At 51.7% G+C, this 26867-nt stretch overlaps 1 protein-coding gene across 1 annotated transcript in view; it reads left to right on the forward strand.

Annotated features, from left to right (window-relative positions):
• SAMHD1 (SAM and HD domain containing deoxynucleoside triphosphate triphosphohydrolase 1) overlaps positions 1–26867 on the forward strand; it is a 46969-nt gene that overhangs the window by 18083 nt on the left and 2019 nt on the right. Inside the window, exons 5-16 of the mRNA XM_054391789.1 lie at positions 1857–1972; positions 4017–4087; positions 5692–5847; positions 11238–11338; positions 11448–11556; positions 12589–12680; positions 13696–13811; positions 18489–18628; positions 19222–19229; positions 23770–23857; positions 25327–25431; positions 26331–26468. Coding sequence (XP_054247764.1) covers positions 1857–1972; positions 4017–4087; positions 5692–5847; positions 11238–11338; positions 11448–11556; positions 12589–12680; positions 13696–13811; positions 18489–18628; positions 19222–19229; positions 23770–23857; positions 25327–25431; positions 26331–26468 — 1240 coding nt within the window. The remainder of the gene's footprint in view (positions 1–1856; positions 1973–4016; positions 4088–5691; positions 5848–11237; positions 11339–11447; positions 11557–12588; positions 12681–13695; positions 13812–18488; positions 18629–19221; positions 19230–23769; positions 23858–25326; positions 25432–26330; positions 26469–26867) is intronic.

Raw genomic sequence — 26867 nt, forward strand, 5'->3', positions numbered from 1 at the left:
GGCTGTGACACTGTGCTGGGCTGTGACACTTTGCTTGGGTGCGACACTGTGCTGAGGTGTGACACTGTGCTGAGGTGTGACACTGTGCTGAGGTGTGACACTGTGCTGAGGTGCGACACTGTGCTGGGGTGTGACACTGTGCTGAGGTGTGACACTGTGCTGGGCTGTGACACTGTGCTGGGGTGTGACACTGTGCTGGGCTGTGACACTGTGCTGGGCTGTGACACTGTGCTGAGGTGTGACACTGTGCTGGGGTGTGACACTGTGCTGAGGTGTGACACTGTGCTGGGGTGTGACACTGTGCTGGGCTGTGACACTGTGCTGGGCTGTGACACTGTGCTGAGGTGTGACACTGTGCTGAGGTGTGACACTGTGCTGGGGTGTGGTACTGTGCTGGTTTGGTACTGTGCTGGGGTGGCACTGTGCTGGGGTGGCACTTTGGGTCTCCAGTGTTCCTGGATTTCTTCTGATACGCATCACAGATTGGGTTGGGTTGGAAGGGAACTTGAAGTTCCAATACCCTGCCATGGTCAGGGACATCTCCCACCTGCCCAGCTTGCTCAAGGCCTCATCCAGCCTGGCCTTGAGGAGGTCAGGTCCAGGCAGGAGGCATCCACAGCCTCCCTGGGCAACCTGTTCCAGTGTCTCCTCACCCTTATTCTAAAGAAGTTCTTCCTCATCTCCAGTCTCAGTCTCTAAGCCATTGTCCCTTGTCCCTGCACTCCCAGCCCTTGTCAAAGTCCCTCCCCAGCTCTCCTGAGGGAAGAAGAAATGGACATAAGTGTGGAGCTTGTGAACCAGTTACAGGAGTGTCAGCCTTGTGTTCTCCTGCTGATTTTGCATGGTGGGAACAGGGAAATCAAATGTAAAGTGAATGGAAAGAAGGGCAAGAGCTGTCATAAACTATTGCCACAAGAGCCGTCTTGAGAGAAGAACAAAATCTTTGGCGGCTGCTGGGCACCTTTGCAGCTGCACTGTTTGGGAGGCTGTGTGTGCTGTGAGCTGGGCACTGGCAGTACCACACTGCTCCTTCCTCCCACAGCTACTCTGTGGCTGTGCACTGGGACCTGCTGCAGGGGGCTGTGGTCCCCAGGTTTTGGTATCTCCTGCTTATTTTGCTGTCCAATGTGTTACTGATGGCTAAAACTATTACAGGAAATAGCTTAATCTGCTTTGCTCTGGCAGGTCAGGGGTTGGGTATTTGCTGTGTGCTGCCTCTCAGACAAGGACTGGGACTTAACAGAGCAAGTCAGAGTATGTCATAGAATCACAGAATGGTAGGGGGTAGAAGGGACGTTCAGAGATCAGCCAGTCCAATCCCTGTGCTAAAGCAAGGTCACTCAGGGCAGGTCACACAGGAACACATCCAAGTGGCTTTTCAAAGTCTCCAGAGGAGGAGACTCCACAACCTCTCTGGGCAGCCTGCTCCAGGCCTCCAGCACCCTCACACAAAAAAAATTTCTTCTCATGTTGAGGTGGAACCTCCTGGGTTTCAGTTTGTGTCCATTGCTCCTCGTCCTACCACAGAGCACCACTGAACAGAGCCTGGCCTCTTCTTCTTGACACCGCCCTGCAGATATCTGTAACCATTAATAAGATCCCCTCTCAGCCTTCTCCATTCTAACCAGCCCCAGGATTCTCAGCCTTTCCTCATCACAGAGATGCTCCAGTCCCTTCATCATCCTCAGCCTCTGTTGGACACTCTCCAGCAGATCCCTGTTCCTCTTGAACTGGGGAGCCTGGCGGTGGGCAGAGTAGCCCAGCTGTGGTCCCAGGAGGGTTGAGCTGCCCTGTTGCTATTCGGCTTAAAGCAGTGCTGTGTCTACTTCCTTCTCTCTTTTCTCTCTCCCCACCAGGGTGGGCTACCTGGCAGGGTGTCTGGTTCGTGCGCTGAAGGAGAGGCAGCCGGAGCTGGATATCACCCAGAGGGACATCCTCTGCGTGGAGATCGCTGGGCTTTGCCATGACCTGGGTAAGCAGCACCTGAGATGACTCAGTGCTCTTTGGGAGCCACCTTGGGTGAAAAGCTGTCTGTGAGAGCTGGTTTGGGCTGCTTAGTGCATGGCCATGTTCTAAGACAGGATTTGTATTTGCAGAGGCAATTCTACTTGCTGAATCTGCAGCCAGGCTCAGCCTGCTTTTTGTCATGTGTCCATACAGGGCTTAGAGCTGTGCTCTCAGTGGCTGAAGTCTCTGCTTGCTTCTGTGATGTCCTCAGGTCTCTTACACATTTCAGAGTGAAAATGTGTGGCCCTTTCAAAAAGAGTTAGGATTATTTTACAATTAGCTCTTCAGGGCTGACACAGAGCCATGAAGGTGCTCAGTGTTACTGCAGTGCTTGCCTGTGCTGTAGGCAGTGGCTGTGTGAAGTGCAGTAGTACCTAAGGTGTCTTAGGGAAGGCTACTGGCTGTAGCTGGATCTTCCTCAGCTGGTCACCTGTAACCAAAATGTCTCTTTTCTGTCTTTTCTGCTGACTCTCTTGGGCAGTGGTCTCTTCAGACACCACCATGGCTTATTTACCAAATGCAGTCACAGGGTCAGTGATTTGGTTGTGGCTTTCCCACTGCACATCTCCAGACAGTGAAATGGTTCAAGCACAGATCTGAGCTTTCCCATGCAGCAATTCACATTGGCCACACAGGTGCTGGGAGCTGTGGGTTCCCACCCATAGGATTCCATGGCAGCCTGGCTGGGGACTCAGCACCTGCTCCTGTGTCTGGTGTCTGCCCAGAGGCTGTGGCTCTGGTTGGAGCAGTCCTTGGCTCAGAGAGGGCTAAAGGCCTCTCTCTTGTCATGCCCAGTTCACAGTCTGGAGCTTGCCCTGGGCTCAGAGAGGGCTAAGGGCCTCTCTCTTGTGTGCTCCCTCGCTGGGCTGCAGCCTCTTCTGGGATTCAGTCCCCTTGGAGCTTTTCCCCTTTCTGCCTTGGTGCAGGTGCAAGGCCTGGCTGAAGTTGTTGGTCTGCTAGAGCAGATTCTTCAGCAGCCCTTGGGCAGCCCTTGGCTCTTTGTGGTCAGCAGGCCCTCAGCAGCTCTTGGGCAGCCCTTGGCTCTTGTCTCTTTGTGGTCAGCAGGCCCTCAGCAGCTCTTGGGCAGCCCTTGGCTCTTGTCTCTTTGTGGTCAGCAGGCCCTCAGCAGCTCTTGGGCAGCCCTTGGCTCTTATTGCTGTCTGGGTGAGCACAAGGCAAGTTGCCTGACTCCTGGGCTGGTTTAAATACTGTCCTGAGACAATGAATGCCTTTTGGTAACACAGGACCCTGATAACTGGATCCATGGGGTGAGGCATATCCAAAGCTGGCCAGGGGCACACCCAGCTGCCAGCTGTGTCACAAAGTTAATCACACCTGGTACAGGGTTGTCTGGAGCCCAGGAAGTGTCCAGGTTAGCACATTCACAGGTGCTTGGCCATTCTCTGGGCCAGGGCACGTTTGGGGTTTTGACTCTTCAGGACATCACCATAGCATCACAGAATGGCCTAGGCTGGAGGAGACCTCAGAGATGATCTAATGCAATCCCCTGCTATGGGCAGAGATGCCTCTCAACTAGCCCAGATTACTCAAGGCCCCATCCAACTTGGCCTTGAACATCTCCAGGGAGGGTGCATCCACAATCTCTCTGGACAATCCATTCCAGAGTCTTGCCACCCTCCTACTGAAGAATTTCTTCCTAAGATCCAATCTAAACCTGATCTCCTTCAATTTAAATCTATTTCCCCTTGTGCTATTGGTGGGCCCTCTTGTAAACAGTCACTGTGCAGCCTTCCTGTAGGATCCCTTAAGGTACTGGAAGGCAGCTTTAAGGTCCCCCTGGAGTCTTCTCTTCTCCAGGCTGAACAATCCGAGTTCCTTTAGCCTATCTTCATAGCAGAGGCCTTTTTGGCCTTTGTGGACTCCTTTGGACTTGTTGCAACATGTCAAGATCAAGACAGACTGAAGAAAATCCAGATCCTCAGCTTGCTTAAAATATTTCCACTGACAGCCATGCCTTAGATTAAACCTGTGTCATCTCTATTTTTAAGGTCACGGGCCATTTTCACACATGTTTGATGGAAGATTTATTCCACTTACTCGTCCAGACCTGAAGTGGAAGGTAGGCTTTTCACTAGCAAAGCAAAACAGAAACCCAAACTTTTACAGGAGAAATGACTCAGCTCTGAAGTCTGGCAGTGCTTGTGAGAACAGTCATCATCTGGCCTTTGCTTATTGCAACATTTTAGTGGCATCATTAAACCCCAGAACATTGTCTTATAATCTTGTGATGATTTCCTTCTCGTTCTCTGACTGTCTGGGGAATGTCAGCCCCCTCAGCATGACCCTGAGCAGATGCAGCAGAGCAGAAAGAGGCATGGGGAGAAGTAGGAGAAGGCAGATGTTTGTCACCAGCACCTCTGCCCTGCTAGTGCAACTGCTCTTGAACTCCTATGTACTTAGAAGAGATGTCCTTATATGTGCTTGTCCTCTCCCTGGAGCTGACACACTGGGTGACACAGGAGAACTGAGATGTCCTGTGTTTGTCAGTGCCTGTGGTGTGACCCTGCACAGGCAGGATTTGCCAAGGCCATGCTGGTGGCTTTGTGCCAGCATTTTTGCTGACCAAGCGTGTTGGGAGCTTCCTGCAGAATGTATTTTACAGCAGCAAAGTTCCAGCTTACAGCTAGAGGTCAAGGGCAGGATGTTTAATGCAGTTTGTAAAATTCAGACTTGGAGAAACTGCCAAGGTTTCAGGGGCTGTTTGCTGTAAATGAAACACAGCTCAGCCCTTCCAGGCCTCTTTCTGCTTGTAATCTCTCAGCAGAGTCAGCTGAGTGGACTTGGTGAACTTTTGTCCAGCAGAATTGGTTGTTTTGTCTTTTAGCAGGGTAGCTGTCCTGCTGTTTGCTAAAACACAAAATCAACAGCTGTCTGTTGCAGAGCCTCTTTCTGGACTCTGGACCTGGTGATTTCCTCTTTGGTTCCATACAGAATGGACAGAAAATCACCCAGGAGCTGCATTTGCACACCACTGAGCCCTGGTGCCCTGCCAGGCAGTGCTGCTGGGTTAAGAGAAAGTTGGGACCTGCCTTGGTTTTAAGGAGCGAGACAGATGCTCTGCATCCCTTCCCAAAGGAGCAAGGAAAATGCTCCACAGCACATTGGAAAGGATTTGAAGTTTAAAGGGAAGTACTGTTCATAACCACATACAACAGTACAAAAGCAGATAAAATGCACAAAATCCATGGTCCACCTTGGCCACAGCTCTCCAAAAACCTCCTTAGGCCAAAGCTTTCCACAACCTCCCTCCAAACCAGGCTCAAACCCCAGGCCTCAAATGCCCCTTACTGCCCCATGCCTTTCTACCCCCCTGCCCCCATACCAAACCCAAGTGATGCAGCTGAAAATTCAGCTTGCCAGCTACAGGCTGCTCAAGGCCCCACTCCCCAGCATTGCCAGAGGTAAGGGAGCCTGCACTGGGAGGGAAGCAAGGAGAGGAGAAGGGGGCTGGATGTCTGTGCTGTTCCCTTATAAAGGGGAGATGCAGGTATTCTGGGAATGAAATAACAAAAGATTCCACTTTCTGGTCTACCCCTGGACCTGTCTAGCCTCTGGAGGTCTGTACTCTGTGGTTTAAGACATCCCAGTTTCTTAAACCCTTAACAGGACCCCACAGGAAAGACTTAAACTTTGTAATGTGACACTTGGGTGTTTTGTTCACAGCATGAAATGGCTTCTGTTGAAATGTTTGAGCACCTGATTGCTTCCAACAAGCTGGAAGAAGTCATGAAGTCCTATGGGCTTGTCCTGGAAGAAGATCTGAACTTCATCAAGGAGCAGATAGGAGGGCCCATAGATGAAATTGCTGCTGGGAAATTGGTGAGACACTGTTCTGCTCCTGTGGCTATCCTTAGCAATATCTTGTGGTTTGAGCTGAAAACAGCTCTGGACTGAGGATAGAAGGAATTTACTCCAAAGGAGTAAATGAAAACACTTGCACAGAACTGGTGGTTAAACAGAAATACTGTTTGCAAAGGTGAATCAACTACAAAAGGTAGAAAGGCCACAGGGTGTATATTTATGTACTCTCAATTGGCCTTGGCTTAGCCCCCCCCTGGCTAAACCCCACACTAGGCCACAACCAGATCAAGACCTGCCCCCAGCACTAGGCCTCAGTGGGCCCAGATTAGGCCAAACTGCTCCCCCTGACCAAGACAGGACTACAGGCCTCAGTGCTTCCCCCCAAACCTCGCTGCCCCCCACCCCCGCTGGCACACTAGGGCCAGCTCTGCAGCAAGAAGAGAAGAGCTTGCCTGCCAGGCTGCACTCCCCCACAAACCAAAGGGAGCAGAGGAGGGAGAAAGAGACACAACTGGCTGGGAGGTCTGCTTACCTAGTGTCCTGGTTTAATGAGCAGGCAGGTTGCTCTGCTGCTCCAGAAGGGGCAACAGAATAGTGCTCACACAGCTGGGTTGGACAGTGATGGAAAGTGCACATGGGAAGGCTCTTCATGAATACAGTTCCATAGTGGTGAGCATAGCAAAGCACATCAAACACAAAGAAATCCACAGTCTAGGCTTAACACACATGATCATTAAGCCCTATACACCTGGCCAGCCATTCAGACCAAAACCCCAAGGCTCTTTCTTCCCCCACCTGGAGTTTACCATAAGCCCCAAGGCTCTTTCTTCCCCCACCTGGGGTTTACCATAAGCCCCAAGGCTCTTTCTTCCCCCACCTGGGGTTTACCATAAGCCCCAGGGCTCTTTCTTCCCCCACCTGGGGTTTACCATAAGCCCCAGGGCTCTTTCTTCCCCACCATTGCTAGGCTGGTTCAGGTTGGCCAGGCCCTAACTGCCTCTCCTCATTTCTCTCTCCTGAGGCCCATCAGGGCTTCCCTACACCCCCCATGTCTAGGCCATAGCTGTGCAGTGAAAATACCAGGAGATAAGAGAGATGCCTCCTACAGCAGAAGAGAGGGAAGAAAGGGAAGAGAGTGACTTTTCAGCCAGCTTTATAGGATGCAGGATTTATGGTTAGAACTGCACCATTTTCTGTGTCCACTCACTGGGCTGGACACTCTGGGCACTGGAGGTCTCAACTCTGGTGCAGGACTGCCTGGCCCCTTCTGGAGGAGTTTCTCTCTCTGGTAGGACAGCTAGTCTCTAGCCTACAACATATCTTCAGGTTTATGGCAGGAGCTTCTGCTGCATGCTGTTATTTGTTACTGGCCCCATGAGATGCTGAGAACGCTGGCACAAGAGGTGCTGGGGAAGTGTAGTGTTGATCTCTTCCAGCACTGGCAGGAGGTGCTGTCTTCTCTGTGCTGGGTGCTTACAGCTTTCTGAGAGGTTCTTACCTCAGAGTCTTCAGATCATAAGGAAGTGTGGCAATGTTGTTTGTATTTAGTGAACCTAACTGACTGGAACTTAGGTTGGGAGAACTGAGTTTTTAATGGTAACTAAAATGGCCAGAGTAGGATAACAGCCTCTTCCTGGAGGCCTGGAGGCAATGGTGGTGGGAGATGATGTTTGCGTGTGGCTGTATAAAGAACACATGAAGATAGTTGAGAGTACCTTATAATGCTGGATAGCAAAACTGAGAACTGACAGGGATGAGGCAAAGAGCAATGCAGAGCATGGCCCAAGTGCCAGAGTTGCCTCAGCTTTGCTGACAGGAGCAAAATTCTTGAAATTATTGCAGGAAGAAACAGAGGCAGGGACAGGACTTGAAGGAATGTGTTGTCTCAAGAGGTTGTGACTATTAATCCTTGCAACTCTATGAAAGAATAGAGTTCTCACTTCACAGCTCCTGTCCTGTCTTCAAGGACAGCCATTCAATTGCTACCAGAGTTAAGTCCTCAATGGGAGATCTGTGATGACAGTCTGGTCCCAGTCACAATTAGTGTGTCCCAAACAAATCACCCACAAACATTAGCACTTAGCCATCATCTGCTACTGCAGTGGGCTGTGGTTCTGCCATGTGTGCCGCAGCACTCTGACAGCATCAGCAGCTTGGCAAAATAAACATCAGTCAGAGACTCGATGCTTCAACCACAACAATTCTCTGATTCCATGAGCTCAGGGGAAGGAGGTGTTTGCAGGCTGCAAGTTATAGTGGCTCCGGTTTGGAGTCTCTCATCCCAAGAAGGACCTTGAGGGGCTGGAGCATATCAGAGAAGGGCAGCAAAGCTGGGGAAGGGTCTGAAGAACAGGGCTGGGGAGGAGCAGCTGAGGGTCCTGGGGGTATTTAGTGTGGATAAGAGGAGGCTGAGGGGAGACCTCATTGCTCTCTACAGCTCCCTGAGAGGAGGTTGCAGTGAGGTGGGGGGTTGGTCTCTTCTCCCTAGTCTACCCCTAGTGATAGAAGGAGAGGAAATGGCTGGAAACTGCACCAGAGGAGGTTTAGGTTGGAGATAAGGAAAAAATTGTTTGCTGCAAGAGTGGTCAGTGATTGACAAAGGCTGCCCAGGGAGGTGGTAGAGTCCCCATCCCTGGAGATGTTCAAGAAGGGTGGAGCCATGGCACTTGGGGCCATGGTTTAGTGGCCATGGTGGTGTTGGGTTGATGTTGGACTGGATGATCTCAGAGGGCTTTGCCAACCCAGACAGTTCTGTCATTCTAAGTAGATTTTTACCCACTCACACTCACTCATTTGCAGACAGATTTTGCTGCCTGCCTCTCCCTTTGATCTTGCATCAGGTTCTTGCTCAAGGTTTCCTGTTTGGATTATGTGCCTGTTTCCCAGCAGGATAACAGGAACAGGGATGTCATGCATGATACCTGGCAACCTTCTTGCCACCCTCCTGGTGTTAGGCTGCAGGATCTTCTACTGGCTGTAGTTTCTGCACTGGTGGTTGTGCACGCTCCTTTGCTTGCAAGGCATCTGTGCTGTGATGCCGTCGCACTGCAGGTCCTGTGTGTGAACAGAAGCAGTAGCCTGGGCATTGTCCCAGCAGCAGAGCTCTGTGTGACCAGCACAGGGTGTGCTCTCCTGCTGCTTGCACACCTTTGTGTGCCTGTTCATACTGGGTTGAATGCTTTGGTCATGCAGCCCAGATGAAAGCCCGTCAGCTGTTTGTAAACAACAATTCCCCTCCTCAGAGCTTCTAGCCCCCTTCATGGCATTTTGTGGTTTAGTTCTTAGCTTAGAACATTACATTTTCAAGAAAATCATGTTCACATACAATCATTAGTGTTTTGGCACTGATTTCCTGTTTGCCTGGTGGCTGAGTTGTCCCTTGTGGGTTAGGAGTTAAAGGAGATGGGGGTTCAAAGCAGTTTTCTTTAAAACATCCAAGGAATTGTTTGTAAATTCTGTTCCCTAAAGTTGGAGAGCTGACTGCAGCAAACTGCAAGCCAGTGCCATGTTTGTGGGTTTGAACAGTCCTCTGAGAACTCACTGATTGCGGCCTTCCTTCCTCTTTGTTGCTGTGCTTTTGTGGATGGGGTTTTTGGCATTTTGGAGCTGCAGGCTTTTGCTTTAGGCAAATGGAAAATGAAAGAATTTTGTTCTTCCTGATACTCTGGAGAGTTAGCTGTCTAAAACCTAGTTTCTAATGCCCAACAGCTCTGGAAGCTCTTTCATACAATCATAGAATGGTAGGGGTTTGTAGGAAGATAGCAAACCTTTGAACAACTTTTTAGAAGGCTATGTTTTGTCTTTGAGTTGGAAAGAATGTAAACACCTTGTAATTGAAGAGAAAGACTAGGCAGAAGTTGAGTGGCTATGTTGGGAAGCTTGTTTGTCAGTATTAATCTACTGTATGCTTTGCTTGGACCCATGTCAGTGAAAGGATAGCCAGTGGGGATGTGGCAGCTCTGTGTTAGAAAAGTGGATAAGTTGACTATGTAACAGAGCAGTAGACTTAGGCTTATGCTCTTGCTTTGCTTTTGCTTGTGCTTAGTGCCTTGCTTAGTTGCTTAGGCAATAAATGCTTTTGCCTTTCACAATAAGAGTCTTCTCATCTTATCTTCACCTATAAACACCATAACATGCAGCTATGAGAAGAACACAACTGATACAATTATAGGGGTTGGAAGAGACCTCCAGAGGTCATCTAGTCCAAGCCACCTGTCAGAGCAGGGTCACCCAGGGCAGGTCACACAGAAACGCATCCAGATGGGGTTTGGAAGTCCCCAGAGGAGACTCCACAACCTCCCTGGGCAGCCTGCCCCAGGGCTCCAGCACCCTCACCAAAGAAGTTTCTATTCATGTTGAGGTGGAATCTCCTGGGTTCCATCTTGTGCCCATTGTTCCTTGTCCTGTCACTGAACACCACTGCAAAGAGCCTGGCACCTTCATCCTCACCCCCACCCCTCAGGTATTTGCAGACATTGATCAGATCCCTCTCAGCCTTCTCCTCTCCAGACTAAACAGCCCCAGGGCTCTCAGTCTCTCTTCACAGCAGAGATGTTCAAGTCCCCTAATCATCCTTATAACTCCCCACTGGACTCTCTCCAGCAGATCCCTGTCCCTCTGGAACTGGAGAGCCCAGATCTGGACACAGGATTGCAGCTGTGGTCTCAGCAGGGCAGAGCAGAGGGGCAGCAGAACCTCCCCAGCCCTGCTGGCCACACTTCTCTTGATGCACCCCAGGATCCCATTGGCTCTCTTGGCCACCAGGGCACATTGCTGTCCCATGCAGAACTTGCTGTCTGCCAGCACTCCAAGGTCTGCATCCATGGAGCTGTTTTCCAGCAGGACAAGCCCTGGCCTGTGCTGGTGCCTGCTGTTGTTCCTCCCCAGATGCAGGACTCTGCCCTTGTCCTCACTGGACTTCATGAGGTTCCCCTCTGCCCACCTCTGCAGTCTGTCCAGCTCTTGTTGGATGGCAGCACAGCCTGAGGGGTCTCAGCCACCCCTCCCAGTTCCCTATCATCAGCAATCTTGCTGAGGGTCCACTCTGTCCCCTCATCCAGGTCGTTGATGAGGATATTGAACAAGAGTGGACCCAGCACTGCTCCCCGGGAAACACCATGGGCCACTGGCCTCCAGCTGGACTCTGTGCTGCTGATTACAGCATTCTGAACTCTGAGCCAGTTTCCAGCTCACCTCACAGGGCTTAGATTGCATCTAAACCACTTTGCTGGAGTTTACCTACCGGTCAGCCTGAAGACTTCATGTTCCTTCCTACCTCCATCTTGGATGTTTGTCGTAGACAAAACCAAAGTGTATCTCTGCTGTCCTTAGAGCATTGTTCTGATGCTGTTTGTGCTCTTCAGCTTCTTCTTGTTTGTGATCAGTTTTTTTCCTCCCCCTGTTGTCAGTGGCCCTACCGTGGTCGGCAGAAGGAGAAGAGCTTCCTGTATGAGATAGTGGCCAACAAAACGAACGGCATCGACGTCGACAAATGGGATTACTTTGCAAGGTACAGGTCTGCTGGGGGGGTTGCACTGAGCAATGCTGCAGCCATGCTGCTGGCTGTGCAAGTGCCATCTCCCGTGGGTGACAACAGCCTCTCTGTGCCGTGCTTCCAGGGACTGCCACCACCTGGGGATCCAGAACAACTTCGATTACAAGCGGCTGCTGAAGTTCGTGCAGGTGTGTGAGGCAGGCAGCCAGAAGCACATCTGTGCCCGGGACAAGGTGAGCAGCACTCAGCAGCATGCCCAGAACAGGCGACATGGCACAGCCTGCCTCAGGCAGCTGCCCTGGGTCTGCAGGACATGCTGGACTGCCTGCAGGAAGCTTTCCTAGCCCAGGACAAAAGGGTCTGGTACTGCCCTGAAAGCTGCTCTCAGGAGCTTCAGGAAGAGAGGGACAGAGCAAGCCTCTGCTGGAAAGGGCCCGAGGCAGGTCCTTCCAGGGAGACTCTGCCAAACGCTCAGCTGTGCATCCTCCAGGTTTCTGAGCAAGAGGTGAATGTGGCTGCTCTGATGAGCCCCCACCTGCAGCACTGCCTCCAGTTCTGGGTCCCCAACACAAGAAGGACCTGGAACTGTTGGAGAGGGTCCAGAGGAGGCCACCAAGATGATCAGAGGCTGGAGAACCTCTCCTGTGGGGACAGGCTGAGAGAGTTGGGGCTGTTTAGCCTGGAAAAGAGGAGGCTCCAGGGAGACCTCAGAGCAGCCTTCCAGTCCCTAAAGGGCTCCAGGAGAGCTGGGGAGGGACTTGTGAGAAGGGCTGGGAGTGTCAGGATGAGGGACAATGGCTTTGAGCTGGGAGAGGGGAGATTGAGAGTGGAGAGGAGAAAGAAATTCTTTCCGGTGAGGGTGGGGAGACACTGACACTGGAACAGGCTGCCCAGGAAGGCTGTGGATGCCTCCTCCCTGGAGGTGTTGAAGGCCAGGCTGGATGAGGCCTTGAGCAAGCTGTGCTGGTGGGAGGTGTCCCTGCCCATGGCAGGGGATGATCTTGAAGGTTCCTTCCAACCCAAGCCATTCTATGTTCTGTGATTTAGCAAGGGGCTGCACATGGAGCTAGAGATCCTCTTCTGTGCCCAGGCTGCCTGGGGTCACCATCTGCTCTCCCACAGCAGCCTGTGTCTGAACTGTGAAAAATAACCATTCTGCTGTTGGCTGCAAATGCAAGGGACATCTCATTGGCTTCCTTGATGGTTTTGGCTTTGCAGCTAAGGCAGTGGCAGCAGTAAAAGGTGGTTGGGTTTTGTTGCTTCAGGAGGCTGCCAACCTGTATGACATGTTCCACACACGGTACTGGCTGCACCGGCGAGCCTACCAGCACAAGACTGGCAATATCATCGAGATCATGCAAGTATTCTGCTTTCCTCCTCTTTCTTGCCATTTAGTTTGAAGTTATTGAAGCTGGCTGTGTGGCTGGAATGTTCATAATAGGGTGTGACAGGGATTCATAGCCACTGGGCTGTGTAAGCTAACTCCTGTGGCAAGGCTCAGTGCTTAGAGTCTCATAGAGGCTGTGATCATCAAAAAAAAGAGAGAGGACACCAGCAACAACATCCTTCCAGGTGAAACTCAGTGAGAGGAAAATGAAGAAGCATAGGACCAGGCTCTGCTTGTGCTGTTTTAACTGCTGACAGCTGCAGTCAGATCTTTAATCTACAAGTTAGAGACCACTAAGATCAAGTGGCTGGCTAATTGAGCAAGGTTACTGACAGCCCACTGTAGCCCAGCTGAGGCCTGACTTTGCTTTGTTTAATGATCCTCTCAGACTCAGGCTGAAAAAACTAAAGTTCAACAGGAGCTCTCTGTGAGGAGTGAACCAGTCAGAGACTGTAGTTCTTGTCTGACCATAATTGTAGCAGCCTGTCCAAATGTGCCTGTGAACTGGAAATGACAGCATGGTGCAGGGGACTCTGGAGGGGCTTGATACTTAGAACAAGAGCTTTTCCCACCTGTTCACAGTGCCTCACCTTTGCAGCACTTTGTGTTCTCCCAGTTAACTCCAGGAGCAATGAGGACATTGTCATCTGTGAGGCAGCCTCCTTGCTGCTGAGTGGCTGTGGGAGTGCTGGGCAGGGCTCTGCAGCCATCTAAGTGACATAGAAGAGTGCAGCAGAACAAACTGGGCTTGCTCCTTCTGTGAAGGAAGGTTCAGGTTTGAGCTGAATCTGTGTTCAGTAGCTGGAGAGGCTCTGAAGTGTGCAATGAGATGATGGAGATGGACTGACTGCAGGGTGGCCAGGGGCTGCTGTCTGCTGCAGGTTCACCTCTTGGTTGCTATTTATCACATGCTGCTGTTTTTCTTTTCTGACTCTTGATGTTTCCCAATGATGCTGTTCCTAAGACTTCCTCTGTCTCAACCTAGGATTACAGAGGCCTTTCAGAAAGCAGATAAATATTTCAAAATAGAAGGCTCTGGAGGAAAGCTGTACCAGATTTCTACAGCAATGGAGGACATGGAAGCCTACACTAAGCTGACTGGTATGAGCTCTCAGTATCCTTTTCTTTAAAGGACACGAGTGCCTGGTAACAATGCTGCTGGTACAGTAGGGCCCTGCCTGTGGCTAGGCTCCCAAGTGCTACTTTTGTGCACTGGTGATGGGGCAGACCTGGACCATGCAATCTCTGTGCTCTAATCTCTTGCTGGGAGAGCAAAACCTTCTAGTTTGCATTACTTCTATGCTGAGAGAGAGGGGAAGGACCAAATTCTTATGTTCTGCAGGCGGTGCTCTCAGGAGGAGATTTGCCCTGGGTTTGTTGCCCCTGTCCCAAGTGGGGCTGTAAGTCAGCTCTGGATGATGCTGCAGCAGGTAGAGAAGTTCTGTATGTCCACGTGGGGCAGAGTGAAGCTACTCCCGGGGCAGGATTTGAAGGGCTGTGACAGCTCTGATTTGATTTGCTTGAGACATTGCTGCCCTGCTTGCAAATGTGACAGAAGAAAACAATCTGTGAACAGCTTAGTTGATTGCTGAAAGTTTCTGGTTGCTAGGATTGGAGCTTTGCTAAGGTTCTCATGGGATCAGTACACAGCAAGCTGCTTGAGAACATGCAGAGGAACTCCAGGGTGGTTACAGAGTGAGGCAGGTGTATTAGTTTTGAGTTAAATTAACCAGGTGGGAATTATAAAATATATTGTTATTTTCCCAAAACCCCGCCCCAAAACCATGTACAAAACTGATAGAATTATTTACAGCTTCTATCGGGTCCTGGATTCTTCCAGGATGCTTAATGGCAATTTTGACACAATTTAGAGAGTTCAGAGACTGGAAAAAGCTATGACACAAATAGCTTCACCCACTTATGAACCAAAGGCCAACCAATAACCCTTAGGAAGATCTGAGCAGGCCAGGATTTACTCAGGAGGATTAGAGTGGGAATTTGGAGATGGTCCCTGGCTCGCTCTCTCTGCTGACAGGCTCCAGAAACTGTTGGTTTTGTACCAGTTCCAGGCTCAGGCTTTATCCCAGGGCTCTGGAGCAGGCACTGGAAGCAAGGCAGGACACTGGAGACGACAAGGCTTGAAGTGAGGAGAGGCTGCAGCAGATGTGAGCAAGGCTTCGGCACGGCACATGTGAGCAAGGTGGATCTGAGCAAAAGCCGATTTGAGCAGGAGCCCCCAGGCTCCCCAGCCACTTGCATACATACAACATGCCAGAGGTCACTTGGTCCAATGGGGCACTCAAGCTAACATGTAGCCACCCAATGGAAAAGCCTCTGCCAGGCTATGACCATCAAAGGCAGAGGCCAGGACCTCATATCTGGGGAAGCTTATGTGCTCTGACCCCATATCAACATCTTGTTTACCAGACAGGCAAGGGCCTGTCCCCTTTGTTCCTTTTCCTGCCTTGCCCTGCTGTTGTGGCAGGAAGGAGGGGAGAGAAAGGACCTGTCTAGACATCTTGAGGCCTGTCTGGATTTGTACGGGGCCATGTGTCATGGCCTACCACCACAGCAGGTGAGCTGAGACTTGTGATGTTTTCCCATTTCTCAAGGTTTGGCTCAGTGCTGGAAGAGCTGTGACCAGTGGAGTCTCCCAGGGATCAGTGCTGGGTCTGGTCCTGTTCAAAATCTTTGTCAGTGACATTGATGAGGGGAGAGACAGACAGGCAGACAGGTTCTGCTCAGCAAGTTTGCTGATGACACCAAACTGGGAGGCTTGCCTGAGACACCTGAAGCCTGTGAGGTCGTTCAGAGACTTGGACAGACTGAGAGCTGGGCAGAGAGGAACCTAATGAGGTTCAACAAGGATGAGTGCAGAGTCCTGCACCTGGACAGGAAGAATGAACTGCAGCAGGACAGGTTGGGAGGGGGTCTGCTGGAGAGCAGCCCCAAGGAGAGGGACCTGGAGTGCTGGTGGGCAGCAAGTTCTACATGGGACAGAAATGTGCCCTGGGGGCCAAGAAGGCCAATGGGGTCCTGGGGTGCATTCAGAAGAGTGTGGCCAGCAGGTCAAGGGAGGTTATCCTTCCCCCTCTACTCTGCCCTGGTGAGGCCCCACCTGGAATATTGCATCCCGGTCTAGACTCCCCAGTTCAGGAGGGACAGGGATCTGCTGGAGAGAGTCCAAGAGAGGGCTATAAGGATGCTGAAGGGCCTGGAGCACTGTCTGGGGAAGAGAGGCTGAGAGCCCTGGGGCTGTTTAGTCTGGAGAGGAGAAGACTGAGAGGGATCTGATCAATGTCTATCAATAGCTGAGGGCTGGGGGTCAGGAAGGAAGGGACAGGGACAGGCTCTGCTCAGCTGCACCCTGGGATAGGACCAGGAGCAGTGGATGGAAACTGCAGCACAGGAGGTTCCAGCTCAACATGAGGAGGAACTTCTGCACTGTGAGGGTGCCAGAGCCCTGGAGCAGGCTGCCCAGAGAGGTTGTGGAGTCTCCTTCTGTGGGGCCTTTGCAGCCCTGTCTGGATGTGTTCCTGTGTGACCTGTGCTGGATTCTGAGGTCCTGCTCTGGCAGGGGGCTGGACTCAAGGATCTCCAGAGGTCCCTTCTGACCCCTAACATCCTCTGAGCCTGTGATTTACGGAAACTCTGCTCTGTCCTCTGTTATGTAGTTCCATGACTTCCACCATGGTGTCTTGGTTTGTTTACCCCTCCTGGTCTTTGTGAGGCTCACCAGCATTGCTCTGGTTGGTGCTCAGTGCTGCAGCATGCCCAGCCAGCCTTGTGCAGCTTGGGGGATGGAGGCCAGTGTGGGCAAGGCGGATCCTGCTGCACCAAGGGCTTTGTGGTGGGTGACTGCAGGCAGACCCTCCTGAAGGCTGCTTCCAAGCACTGGCAGCTCTTGCAGCACCTGTGAGCTGCAGCTCATGAGGACTCCCAAGGCTTCATCCTCGAGTGGCAAGGCAGCCTGCAGGAGTTTCCATCCCCAAGCCTTGGCTGCCCAGCAGAGCAACTTAGCTTCTACCTTTAGTCCATGGACAAGATGGCAGAGGAGAGGCTGAGGGCACTTGCAGATGATCCTGTGTGCCTTAACCTCTGCCATGCTAAAGTCCTTCTGCTGAATCCTTGGATCTGCCACAGCCACATTCAGCCTGCCCTGCTGCATGATGAGGTGCTGCCTGCCCCCCCGGCCCTGCATGCCTCTGCCCCAGGGGTGGAGAAGGGACTGGCTTTGAGGAGCAGCAGCTGTGAACTGCAGTGCTGGCTGTGGGATACTGGGCAGAAAGGCAAGAACTGGGATGAAGTTCTTAGCAGGTTAGGACCTGTTCCCTAGTCTGCAGGATCAACTGTGCTTGCAAGTTAGCACCAGGGTCCAGCAGGAAATTCCCTGGCTTTCTCCCATGGTGGCTGAGGAGCCACTTTGAGTTTTTAATTTGTTGCCTCCTAGTAAAGGATGAGACAGTAAAGCTTTCCCTGTCCCTGCTGTGTCTGTGCACTGGGGCTCCTTACTTCCCCTGCACTATTTCTTCTCTCAATCTGTTATTCCTTATGGAGAAGTTCCTGAGCTGTCCATGAAACCAGCCCTCAGTTAAAGGTGTTTTGGTATGTGGCTCATGGCTTGCTTCTGGAGTGTGTCAGGAGCTTCCTAAGGCAGTGGTGGCCCTAGGCAGGGCATGAAGCAGCTGTGCTGGCAGCACTCATCAGAGGTGCTTGGGTGTATGGCTGGGGAGTGCCGATGCACCCAGAGTGCAGCCCTGTGGGTTGGACAAGCCAGCAGCATCCTGACAGCACCATCTCAGGACAGCCAAAAAGAACCCTCCTGCTCCAAAGCCACATCAAAAGAAACCTGTGTCCTGCTGCTCCTGTGGGTGGTGGGAGGCATCCTGCCCACTTCAGTCATGTGGAGACAGGAGGAGGGACATTGGTGCTGGCTCTGAAGGCTGAGAGATTCTGAGGGTTTAGCAGAAGTATCTAATTCTTGCTCAAGACAGGACCCCCTTGTCCCTGAGCCAGGTACTGATGGGGTTCAGGGTCTTCTGCTGAACAAGACTGGCCCAAGGAGAAGAGAAAGCAGCTTCCAGTCAAGTAATAAAACTTGGTGCAAGGGTGAGAATTGAGAATTTTTCTGTCAGCAACTGCGCCAAATCTGGTGATAATCAAGGTAGTGTAAGTGATGTGAGAGGGCCATGAGGATGATCAAAGGGCTGCAGCACCTGCCCTGTGGGGACAGGCTGAGGGAGTTAGGGCTGTTCAGCCTGGAGAACAGAAGGCTTCAGGGAGACCTCAGAGCAGCCTTCCAGTACCTGAAGGGCTCCAGGAGAGCTGGGGAGGGACTTTGGACAAGGGCTGGGAGTGCCAGGCTGAGGGAGAATGGCTTTGAGCTGGGAGAGGGGAGATTGAGAGTGGAGAGGAGGAAGAAATTCTTTCCAGTGAGGGTGGGGAGACAGTGGCACGGGTTGTCCAGGGAGGCTGTGGCTGCCTCCTGCCTGGAGGTGTTCAAGGCCAGGTTGGATGAGGCCTTGATGAACCTGGGCAGGTGGGAGGTCTCCCTGCCCATGGCAGGGGTTGGAACTTGATGATCTTGAAGGTCCCTTCCAACCCAAGCCATTCCCTGTTCCCATGCATTCTCAGAAGTCAGTCTTGGCATGGCCAGCCCTTCTCTGAGGGTCTCTCCTGAACCAGCAGTTTTCCCTCTTGCTTTGACATTTTGCTGTGAATGATTTTGCTGTGACCCTGGCTTGTGCCATGCTGAACCAGACTGGATCAACTTTGCAGACAACATCTACCTGGAGATCCTGCACTCGAGCCGGCCGGAGCTGGCGGAGGCCAGAGCCATCCTGCGGAAGATCGAGCGCCGCGAGCTCTACAAGTTCCTGGGGGAGACTCGGCCTGAGACTGCCAGGACAGTCATAAAGGTAATCCCCATGGGTGGAAGATGCTGGAGTCTGTCCCTAGAAAGATGTTCTCTAAGCTGCTGGCCATCTTTTTTTCCTTTCTATCCATGTGGGTCAGCTTTGGGTTGGGTTTTTTTGGTTAATTGCTGTTCCAAAAACAGAGTCAAAAATTCTCCTTCTGTCCTTACGTAGCTGAGCCATAAAACAGGAAACTGGGAAGAGTTTGGTCTACAGACAGCCTGAAGGGTGGCAAAAGAGGGAAACTCAGAAGTTGGTTATTGCAGAAGTTACTCTGGAGAATAAATCCCATAAAGAGTGATTGAAGGAGCTGGGGCTGGTTAGTGTGAAGAGGAGGCTGAGGGGAGGCCTCATGGCTCTCTACAGCTCTCCCAAAGGAAGTTGTGGAGAGGCTGGTGCTGGTCTCTTATCCCAGGTAATTAGTGGTAGAAAAAGAGGAGGTTCAGATTGGACATTTAGGAAGAAGTTTTTACAGCAAGAGTGGTCAGACACTGGCACAGGGTGCCCAAGGAGGTGGTTGAGTCACCAACCCTGGAGCTGTTTAAAGGCCATTTGGGTATGGGGGCTGTGGTTTAGGGGTGAGCTTTGTAGAGCAGGATCAATGGTTGGACTCGGTGATCCCAGGGGTCTTTACAACCTGAATGGTTCTGTGATTCTGTGAAATCAAAAAAGATGATCTGAGAGATCATCTACTCCAGCCCCCTGCCATGGGCAGGGACCCCTGTCAGCCAGACTTGGCCTCATCCAGCCTGGCCACATCTCCTCAGGAGAAGCCTGCTTTGTGAAGAACAAATTATGCCTAAAGCTGTTGTGGGGCAGTGGTTGAGGTTGCTTCTTGTGCTTGTTCAAATGTCAGACCAGTAAGAAACGCTTTGAATTGTCATTGGTCTGCAGCACTTGGAGGACAAGCAGCAGACTGAGGAATGAATTCCAAATGCCCTGAGCAAGCCAGGGTTTGCTTTTCAAAGCAGTCAGCAGGCCTGGGTTTAAGCTCTGTGGTCTGGCTGCAGAGCAGTGAGCTGACACGCTGCCTCAGATGGCTCACCTGCTCCTCGAGTGCACTCCACCATGCTAGCTGATCAGCTCTAAGCTTCAACCCAGATGCTTGATACCTTCCATGCCAGGTTTCCAGAAGTGGCTGACTGCTTCTAGAAAGCCTTAATAAAAATAATTCAGCTCTTTCAAAGACTGCAGTTAGAGAAGAACTTGGAGATGTCTTACTGCCCCCTTCATCCTCTTGTTTGAAGAGAAGTTTTGCTTCTGTTCTTTGCCTAAGAAAAAGCAGTGTTAAGAGATGCAGCATTGTGAAAGTAGGAAGAAAGAAAACATGAAATCATGGTTTGGGTTGGAGGGGACTTCCAAAGCTCATCCAGTCCAACCCCCTGCACTCAGCAGGGACATCCTCCACTAGATCAGGTTGCCCAGAGCCCTGTCCAGCCTCACCTTGAAGGTCTCCAGGGACGGAGCCTCAACCACCTCCCTGGGCAACCTGTTGCAGCAGCTTCATGGTGCAGAATTTGTTCCTAATATCCAACCCAAATCTTCTCCTGTCTTATTTCAAACCATTGCCTCTGGTCCTGTCCCTGCAGGCCTTTGCAAACAGTCTCTCTGCAGCCTTGTTATTGCCCCTTCAGGTACTGGAAGGCTGCTCTAAGGTCTCTCTGGAGTCTTCTCTTCTCCAGACTGAACAGCCCCAACTCTCTCAGCCTGTCCCCTATAGGGGATGTGCTTCAGTCCTCTGATCATCTTTGTGGCCTCCTCTGGACCCTCTCCATCAGGTCCAGGTCTCTCTTCTGTTGGGGTCCCCAGAGCTGGACACAGCCCTGCAGGTGAGGTCTGCCCAGAGCAGAGGGGCAGGATCCTCTCTCTCCAGCTCTGGCCACACTGTTTGGATGCAGCCCAGGCTGCCCTTGGCCTTCTGTGCTGCCAGTGCCCATTGCTGGCTCCTGTCCAGCCTCTCCCCAACCAGCACCCCCAAGTCCTCCTCTGCAGGGCTGCTCTGGCTCTCATCAGCCCCAGCCTGGATTGATATCCAGGGTTACCCTGACCCAGGTGCAGGACCTTGCACTTTGCCTTACTGAACCTCTGACACCTCTGCAGCCTGTCCAGATCCCTCTGTTTGGCTCCCATCCTGCCCCTCAGTCTTACCAACCTCAACCACTCAGCTTGGTGTCACCAGCAGACTTGCTGAGGGTGCCTCAATCTCTCTGTCTCTATCATTGCTGAAGATATTGAACAGCTCTGGTCCTGATGTGGCTCCCTGAGGGATACCACTTGTCACCTGTCTCCATCTGGACATTGAGCTGTTGACCACTACCCTTTGGATGTGAAATGTTTGTACATTGACTGTCAAGTTCATGCCCTTGTGAGGAGTTCAGGGTAGATGCCTAACAAATAAGGTGATGAACAAGAGAGTGAACTGCATGAATTCCACCTTCCATCTTTTATAAGCTTGGTTAATGGAGAGAACAAACATCCCTGAAAAAACAACCCCAGGTGTGGAGTCTTGGGGTATGCACACTGAAGAAGGCAACCTGAAAAGCAAAAGGCAAGCAGGCAACAGCAAAGAGGAGCAAATGAGCACAGGCATGTTGGCATGCAGAGGAGAACAGCTGAGCAAGCTGCCTCCTGGCAAGGCTTTTCCTCTGGCTTTGCTCTCAGTCCAAACCTTTCCTTGGCTTCTCTGGACCCAAGAGAGGCCTGGTGCCTCAGCTTGGCAGTGTGTGATTGTGTCCCTGCCTTTGCACTGGACAGGGCAGCAGCAACACCACTTCCTTCCTGCATGTCCTGTGCTGCGCTCGAAGCTTTTCTCCTGAGGCTCAGGCTGCTCCCAGAAAATCATAGAATCACGAAATGGTTTTGGTTGGAGAAGACCTTTGGAGGTCACTGAGTCCAGTCGTTGTCTAATGCTACACCATGGCCCTCAGCACCATGTCTCTGCCTCTTTTAAACACCTCCAGGGATGGGAATCCAACCAGCTCCCTGGGCAGCCTGTGCCAGTGTTTGAGAACCCTTCCAGGGAAGAAGTTTCTTCTCTTGTCCTCCCCTGGTGCAACTGAAGCTGTTTCTTGTCATCCTATCACTTGTTACTAGGGAGAAGAGACCAACCCCCATGTCATTATGACCTCCTTTCAAGGGAGTTGCAGACAGTGAGAAGGTCTCCCCTCAGCTTCCTTTTCTCCAGGTTTTGCATTATCAGATCTTGCATCTTGCCCAGAACACAGCAGCCCTGAGCAAAGGACCTTCTCTGTCCTGCCCAGCCACAGCCTGTAATGGAAACTCAGACAGGGCCATGCACAGCTGCTCTCTGTCCACCCCTGCTCTGCTCTCCGTCCACCCCTGCTCCTCCTGCTGTAGCAGGGAATATTCTGCCAAGTACTTGAGTCCAAAGCCAGACAAGACCCCTCGTGGGTTTCAGCTTTTAGCTTTTGAAGTAGGTCACCATCCCCTCCAAAGTCTGCCCAGGAGCTTGGTGGTTCTGGCTTTGGTTTGGTTTTTCAGTAGTGATTGATGCCATCAGTGCTGTGTGTCCCTTGGGGTTGTTACATGTTCCAGGGTACAGGTAAAGCTTTATCAGAGGGTGAGATCCTGCAGCCCTTCACTTAAAAAATGCAGTAAAAATGTTTCTTGTTTGGCTTTGGGGAACTGAACTGCAAAACATTTGTATTAGTGAAACACTTCTTGAAGGCAAGGTGAGTATTGTTGGCTTTTGTGGAGCTTCAAGACCCTGGATGGACACCACCCTGTCCCCTGCCTGCTACCAAGTGTCAGTCTCCTCCTCAGGCTGGCAGGATTTGGTGCTGCTCAGATATCTGAGCTTGTTTGGTGTCTAAGCACTGGTAGGAAATGTGTGGCTAGGGTGTACCAAGGATTCAGAGAGCCAGAGTGCTGCAAAAAGAGGCTGTCAGGCTGTGCAGGAATGCAAGCTGCTGCAGAACTCTGTCCTGCTCAGTGCACAAATGTCAGCTTGTTACGGTTTGAGGCTGGATGCCTTCAAGAACCATGGAGTTGAGGACCTCCAGTTTTGGGCTCCCCAGTTCAAGAGAGACAGAGAACTGCTGGAGAGAATCCAAGGGAGAGCCACAAGGATGATTTGGGGACTTGAGCATCTCCCCTGTGAAGAGAGACTGAGAGCCCTGGGGAGAGGAGAAGACTGAGAGGGGATCTGATCAGTGTCTATAAATATCTGAGGGGTGGGGGGCAAGTGGAGGGGGCCAGGCTCTTTTGGGTGGTGCACAGTGATAAGCCAAGGAACAATTGGTTCAAACTTGAACATAGAAGATTTCACCTCAACATGAGGAGAAACTTCTTTAGAGTAAGGGTGAAGGAGCACTGGAACAGGCTGCTCAGGGGGATTGTGGAGTTCCCTTCTCTGGAGACTTTCAAAACCCACCTGGATGCATTCCTGTGCAGACTACCCTAAGTGATGCTGCTCTGGCAGGGGGATTGGACCTGATGATCTCTTGAGGTCCCTTCCAACCTCTGATATACTGTGAGACTGTGAGGACCAGAAAGGGCCTGGGATGGGCCAGAAAATGTAATCTGTTATTTCATTCCCATAAGCCCTGCCACCCTTTCCAAGCAGTCATTTCTATCTGTTCTCCCTGTTCCTCTCTCTGCTCTCCCCTCAGCATGTCATATTTCAGGGGGAACTGAGGCTTGCAGACTTGAGCAGCCTGGAGCTGCCAAGCTGAATTTTTTAGCTTTGTGACTCAAGCTTGGTATGGGGGGGGGGTGTGTGGATTTGAGGCCTGAGGTTTGGCCTGGTTTGGGGGAAGGCTGTTGAAGGTGCTAGGCTTAATGAGGTGGATTATGGATTTGTGTGGTTTGTATGCTTTTTGGTACTGTTGTATGTAGTGCTGAATAGCATATATCTTGCTCCCTATGTACCCAAGACACAGCTGAGCTGCAGCTCTTCTGTGCAAGCTGGTGCAGAGCTCTGTCCTGCTCAGTGCACCAATGTCAGCTGAGCAGAGCTCTGTCCTGCTCAGTGCACCAATGTCAGCTGAGCAGAGCTCTGTCCTGCTCAGTGCACCAATGTCAGCTGAGCAGAGCTCTGTCCTGCTCAGTGCACCAATGTCAGCTGTGCAGAGCTCTGTCCTGCTCAGTGCACCAGTGTCAGCTCTGCTGCTCTTCTTTCAGAGCAACAGCCTCCTAGAGAGCTTCGTTAACTCCAGGCCAGAAAAGAATCCTCCAAATGTGGAGCTAAAGGCTGAAGATGTCATAATTGATGTAAGTATCTCAGAGCAGGCTGAGAGTTTGTGGTGAAAACTGAAGATGCCTTTCAGAGTGAAAAAAGTATAAACCCCCAGAGCTGCCTCACAAGTGCTGGCTCAGCTTTTCAGCTTGGGGCTCTGAGAGCTTCCCTGTGGGTGCTTTGCTATGATTGGGAGGGCCTGGGGTAGAGGCTGCAGGCAGCTTTGCTGGACTGTCCTTTGCCACTTGTCCAGGTGATGAATACCCTCCTCTGGCTGTCCTCACCCTGAAAGGAGCAGCAGGGAAAGCTTTGGGTTGTAGCACCTGGGTGTTAAAGGCAGCAGGCTCAGAGCCACTGCTGCAGGGAAACTGTGGGCCCCAGTGGTGCAGGGACTTCCAGGCTGCTTGTACTGCATGGCTGGTGCATAGCAGGCACTCCTGGGTTTCTCCTCTGCACAAAGCACCTTGCTCTCACAACTCTGTCTGGTGGGAAGGAGAAGGCCTGACACAGAGGAAAGAGCTCAAGCAGCCTGCAGGTGTTGAGTAGCTTAATCCCTGGTTTTAGTTCTGGGAAGAACTAATCGATGGCTTTCATGGAATACATCACAAACCACTTCTGCAGTTCCCTCTTACTGAACATTTGCTTCAGGCTGAGTTCAGTCACAGAATCACAGAATGGGTTGGGCTGGAAGGGACCTTAAAGCTCATCCAGTTCCAACCCCCTGCCCTGGGCAGGGACACCTCCCACCAGCCTAGCTTGCTCAAGGCCTCATCCAGCCTGGCCTTGAGGAAGTCAGGTCCAGGGAGGGGACATCCACAACCTCCCTGGGCAACCTGTTCCAGTGTCTCACCACCCTCAGGGACAAATCCTGATCCCAGAGCTTTGTGCTAATCCCTGGATGCCTCATGCTCTGCAAAAGCAGCCTCTGCTTACACACAGCCACTCTGACACTTCACACACAGACACTTCATGCTGAAGAACCTCCAAAGAGCAAAGCTTTGCCTTGGAGAGTCCTGCTGCTGCCCTGCCTCTGAGGGAGGAGAGGAAATGGTGCACTAGGGAGCTGCCATCTGCTCTGGTGTCTGGCAGCAGTGTGAATTTCCCCTGTAGAAGAAGTCAGCTTTGAAGTAGCTTTCCCTGTCCCACCAATGGAAGTGGGCTGCCCCCCACTGACCACAGAGCTGCTGGGGTGCCAGCAGGTGTGAAGAACCCTGTCTGAACCTGGTGTTTAAAGATGCCAGCTCTGCAAGCAGGGCACCAGCATGCTTCTGCTGCTTGGAGCTGGAGTGCTTCAGAGCACACAGCTCTGTGTCAGTGTGAGTGTCCACCTGGCAGCTGCAGAGTGAAAGGCAGGGGAAGGAAAGATGTAAAATGCAGGGGGCAGTAATGATTTGTGAGCTCTGGTTGTCCCTCAGTGCAGGGCAGTGTGCATCCTTCCATCTGTATTGTGAGAAGGCCAAAAGACAACCTCAACAAACCTCATCATCTTTGTTTTCCATGCAAGGTTATCAACATGGATTATGGAATGAAGGAGCAGAATCCCATTGATAATGTCCTCTTCTACTGCAAGGCTGATCCCTCCAAGGCAGTCAACATCACTAAAGAACAGGTAAGCTGCTGCTTTCCTCAGCTGGCTTTGAAGGGCACCAGCCCCACCACGTGTGCTGGAAGCGGCTGCAGCCCTTCCGTCCTTCATGGTGGTTGTCAGCAGTGGTAGAGAGGTGGTGCAGCCTTGCAGGTGTGTCCCAGGAGTGTGCTGGACTGGGACAATCTGGCATGCTGACAGCCTTTGCATGTGAACAGTGTTGAACTGGAGTGCACTGGGGGCCTTAGCACAACACAGCAGCTTTGGGTAGGTCTCAGGGGATGGGGTTACAGGGCTGAGGCCTCTGTCCTAATCATAGAGATGATTCCTGCAGAGTACCAGAGGGTACAAGGAGATGAACAGGCCAGCCCAGTGGGTGGACACAGGAAATGGTTATTTCATTCCCAGAATGCCTGCATCTCCCCTTGACAAGGGAACAGCACAAGCTGCCCTTTCCCCTTCTCCTCTCCCTGCCCCTTTCCTGTCATGGGCTCCCTTGTCCTTGCTATGTGGGGGAGTGGGGCCTGGACTGGCAAGCTGAACATTTAGCTGTGTCACTCAGGTTTGTATGGGGGGTACAGAGGTATGAGGGGGGAGCATTTGAGGCCTGGGGTTTCAGCCTGGTTTGGAGGGAGGTTGTGGAAGCCTTTGGCCTAAGGAGGTTTTTGGGGAGTTGTGGCCAAGGTGGACCATGGATTTTGTGCATTTTATCTGCTTTGGTGCTTTTGCATGTAGTTATGAACAGCACTTCCCTTTAAACTTCCAATCCTTTCCCATCTGCTGTGGAGCACTTTCCTTACTCCTTGGGGAAGGGATGCAGAACATCTGTCTCGCTCCTTAAAACCAAGGCAGAGGGTTTGCTGCTTTCCATTCCTATTCAGACCCTAAGGAATGCTAAAGCTTCCTTCTTGTTTGTCCTCAAGGTGTCAAAGCTCTTGCCCATGACCTTTGCAGAGCAGGTCATCCGGGTGTACTGCAAAAGTCAGGACCCAGATACTGTCTCAGCTGCCAAGCAGTATTTAATTCAGTGGTGTATAAGGAATGACTTCACCAAACCACAGGTAACAGTTCTGTAGCTTTCCCTTTTCCCCTTCCTTGTTTATCAGCTGTAAACTCCCTCCTGCCCCAGGAAGCTAACAACCAGTCCAAGTGCTCTGGGTCAGAGAGGACAATACCTGCAGAGCTCTGCTCTCTGTGCAGCTTGTCTGGAGGCTGAGTTGCCTGCAAGGCCTTGGCTGTGCTTCCCTCTCAGAATGTACAACTTCCCAGCTGTGGGAAGGGCAGCAGGGCAGGGCATGTTACAGCTCAGCTGAGGTCTTGTGTTGGGAACTGTGTCAGAGCTGCCTTGGCAAGTGAAATGGCTCTAGAGCAGACCCTGAGTCTGTGCATCTTGCTTTGTGTTCCTGCTGCCCAGGGTGGTGGAGAATCATAGAATCACAGAACTGTCAGGGTTGGAAGGG

The sequence above is a fragment of the Indicator indicator genome, chromosome 24 (assembly GCF_027791375.1).
Source record: "Indicator indicator isolate 239-I01 chromosome 24, UM_Iind_1.1, whole genome shotgun sequence".
NCBI classification, from domain to species: Eukaryota; Metazoa; Chordata; class Aves; order Piciformes; family Indicatoridae; genus Indicator; species Indicator indicator.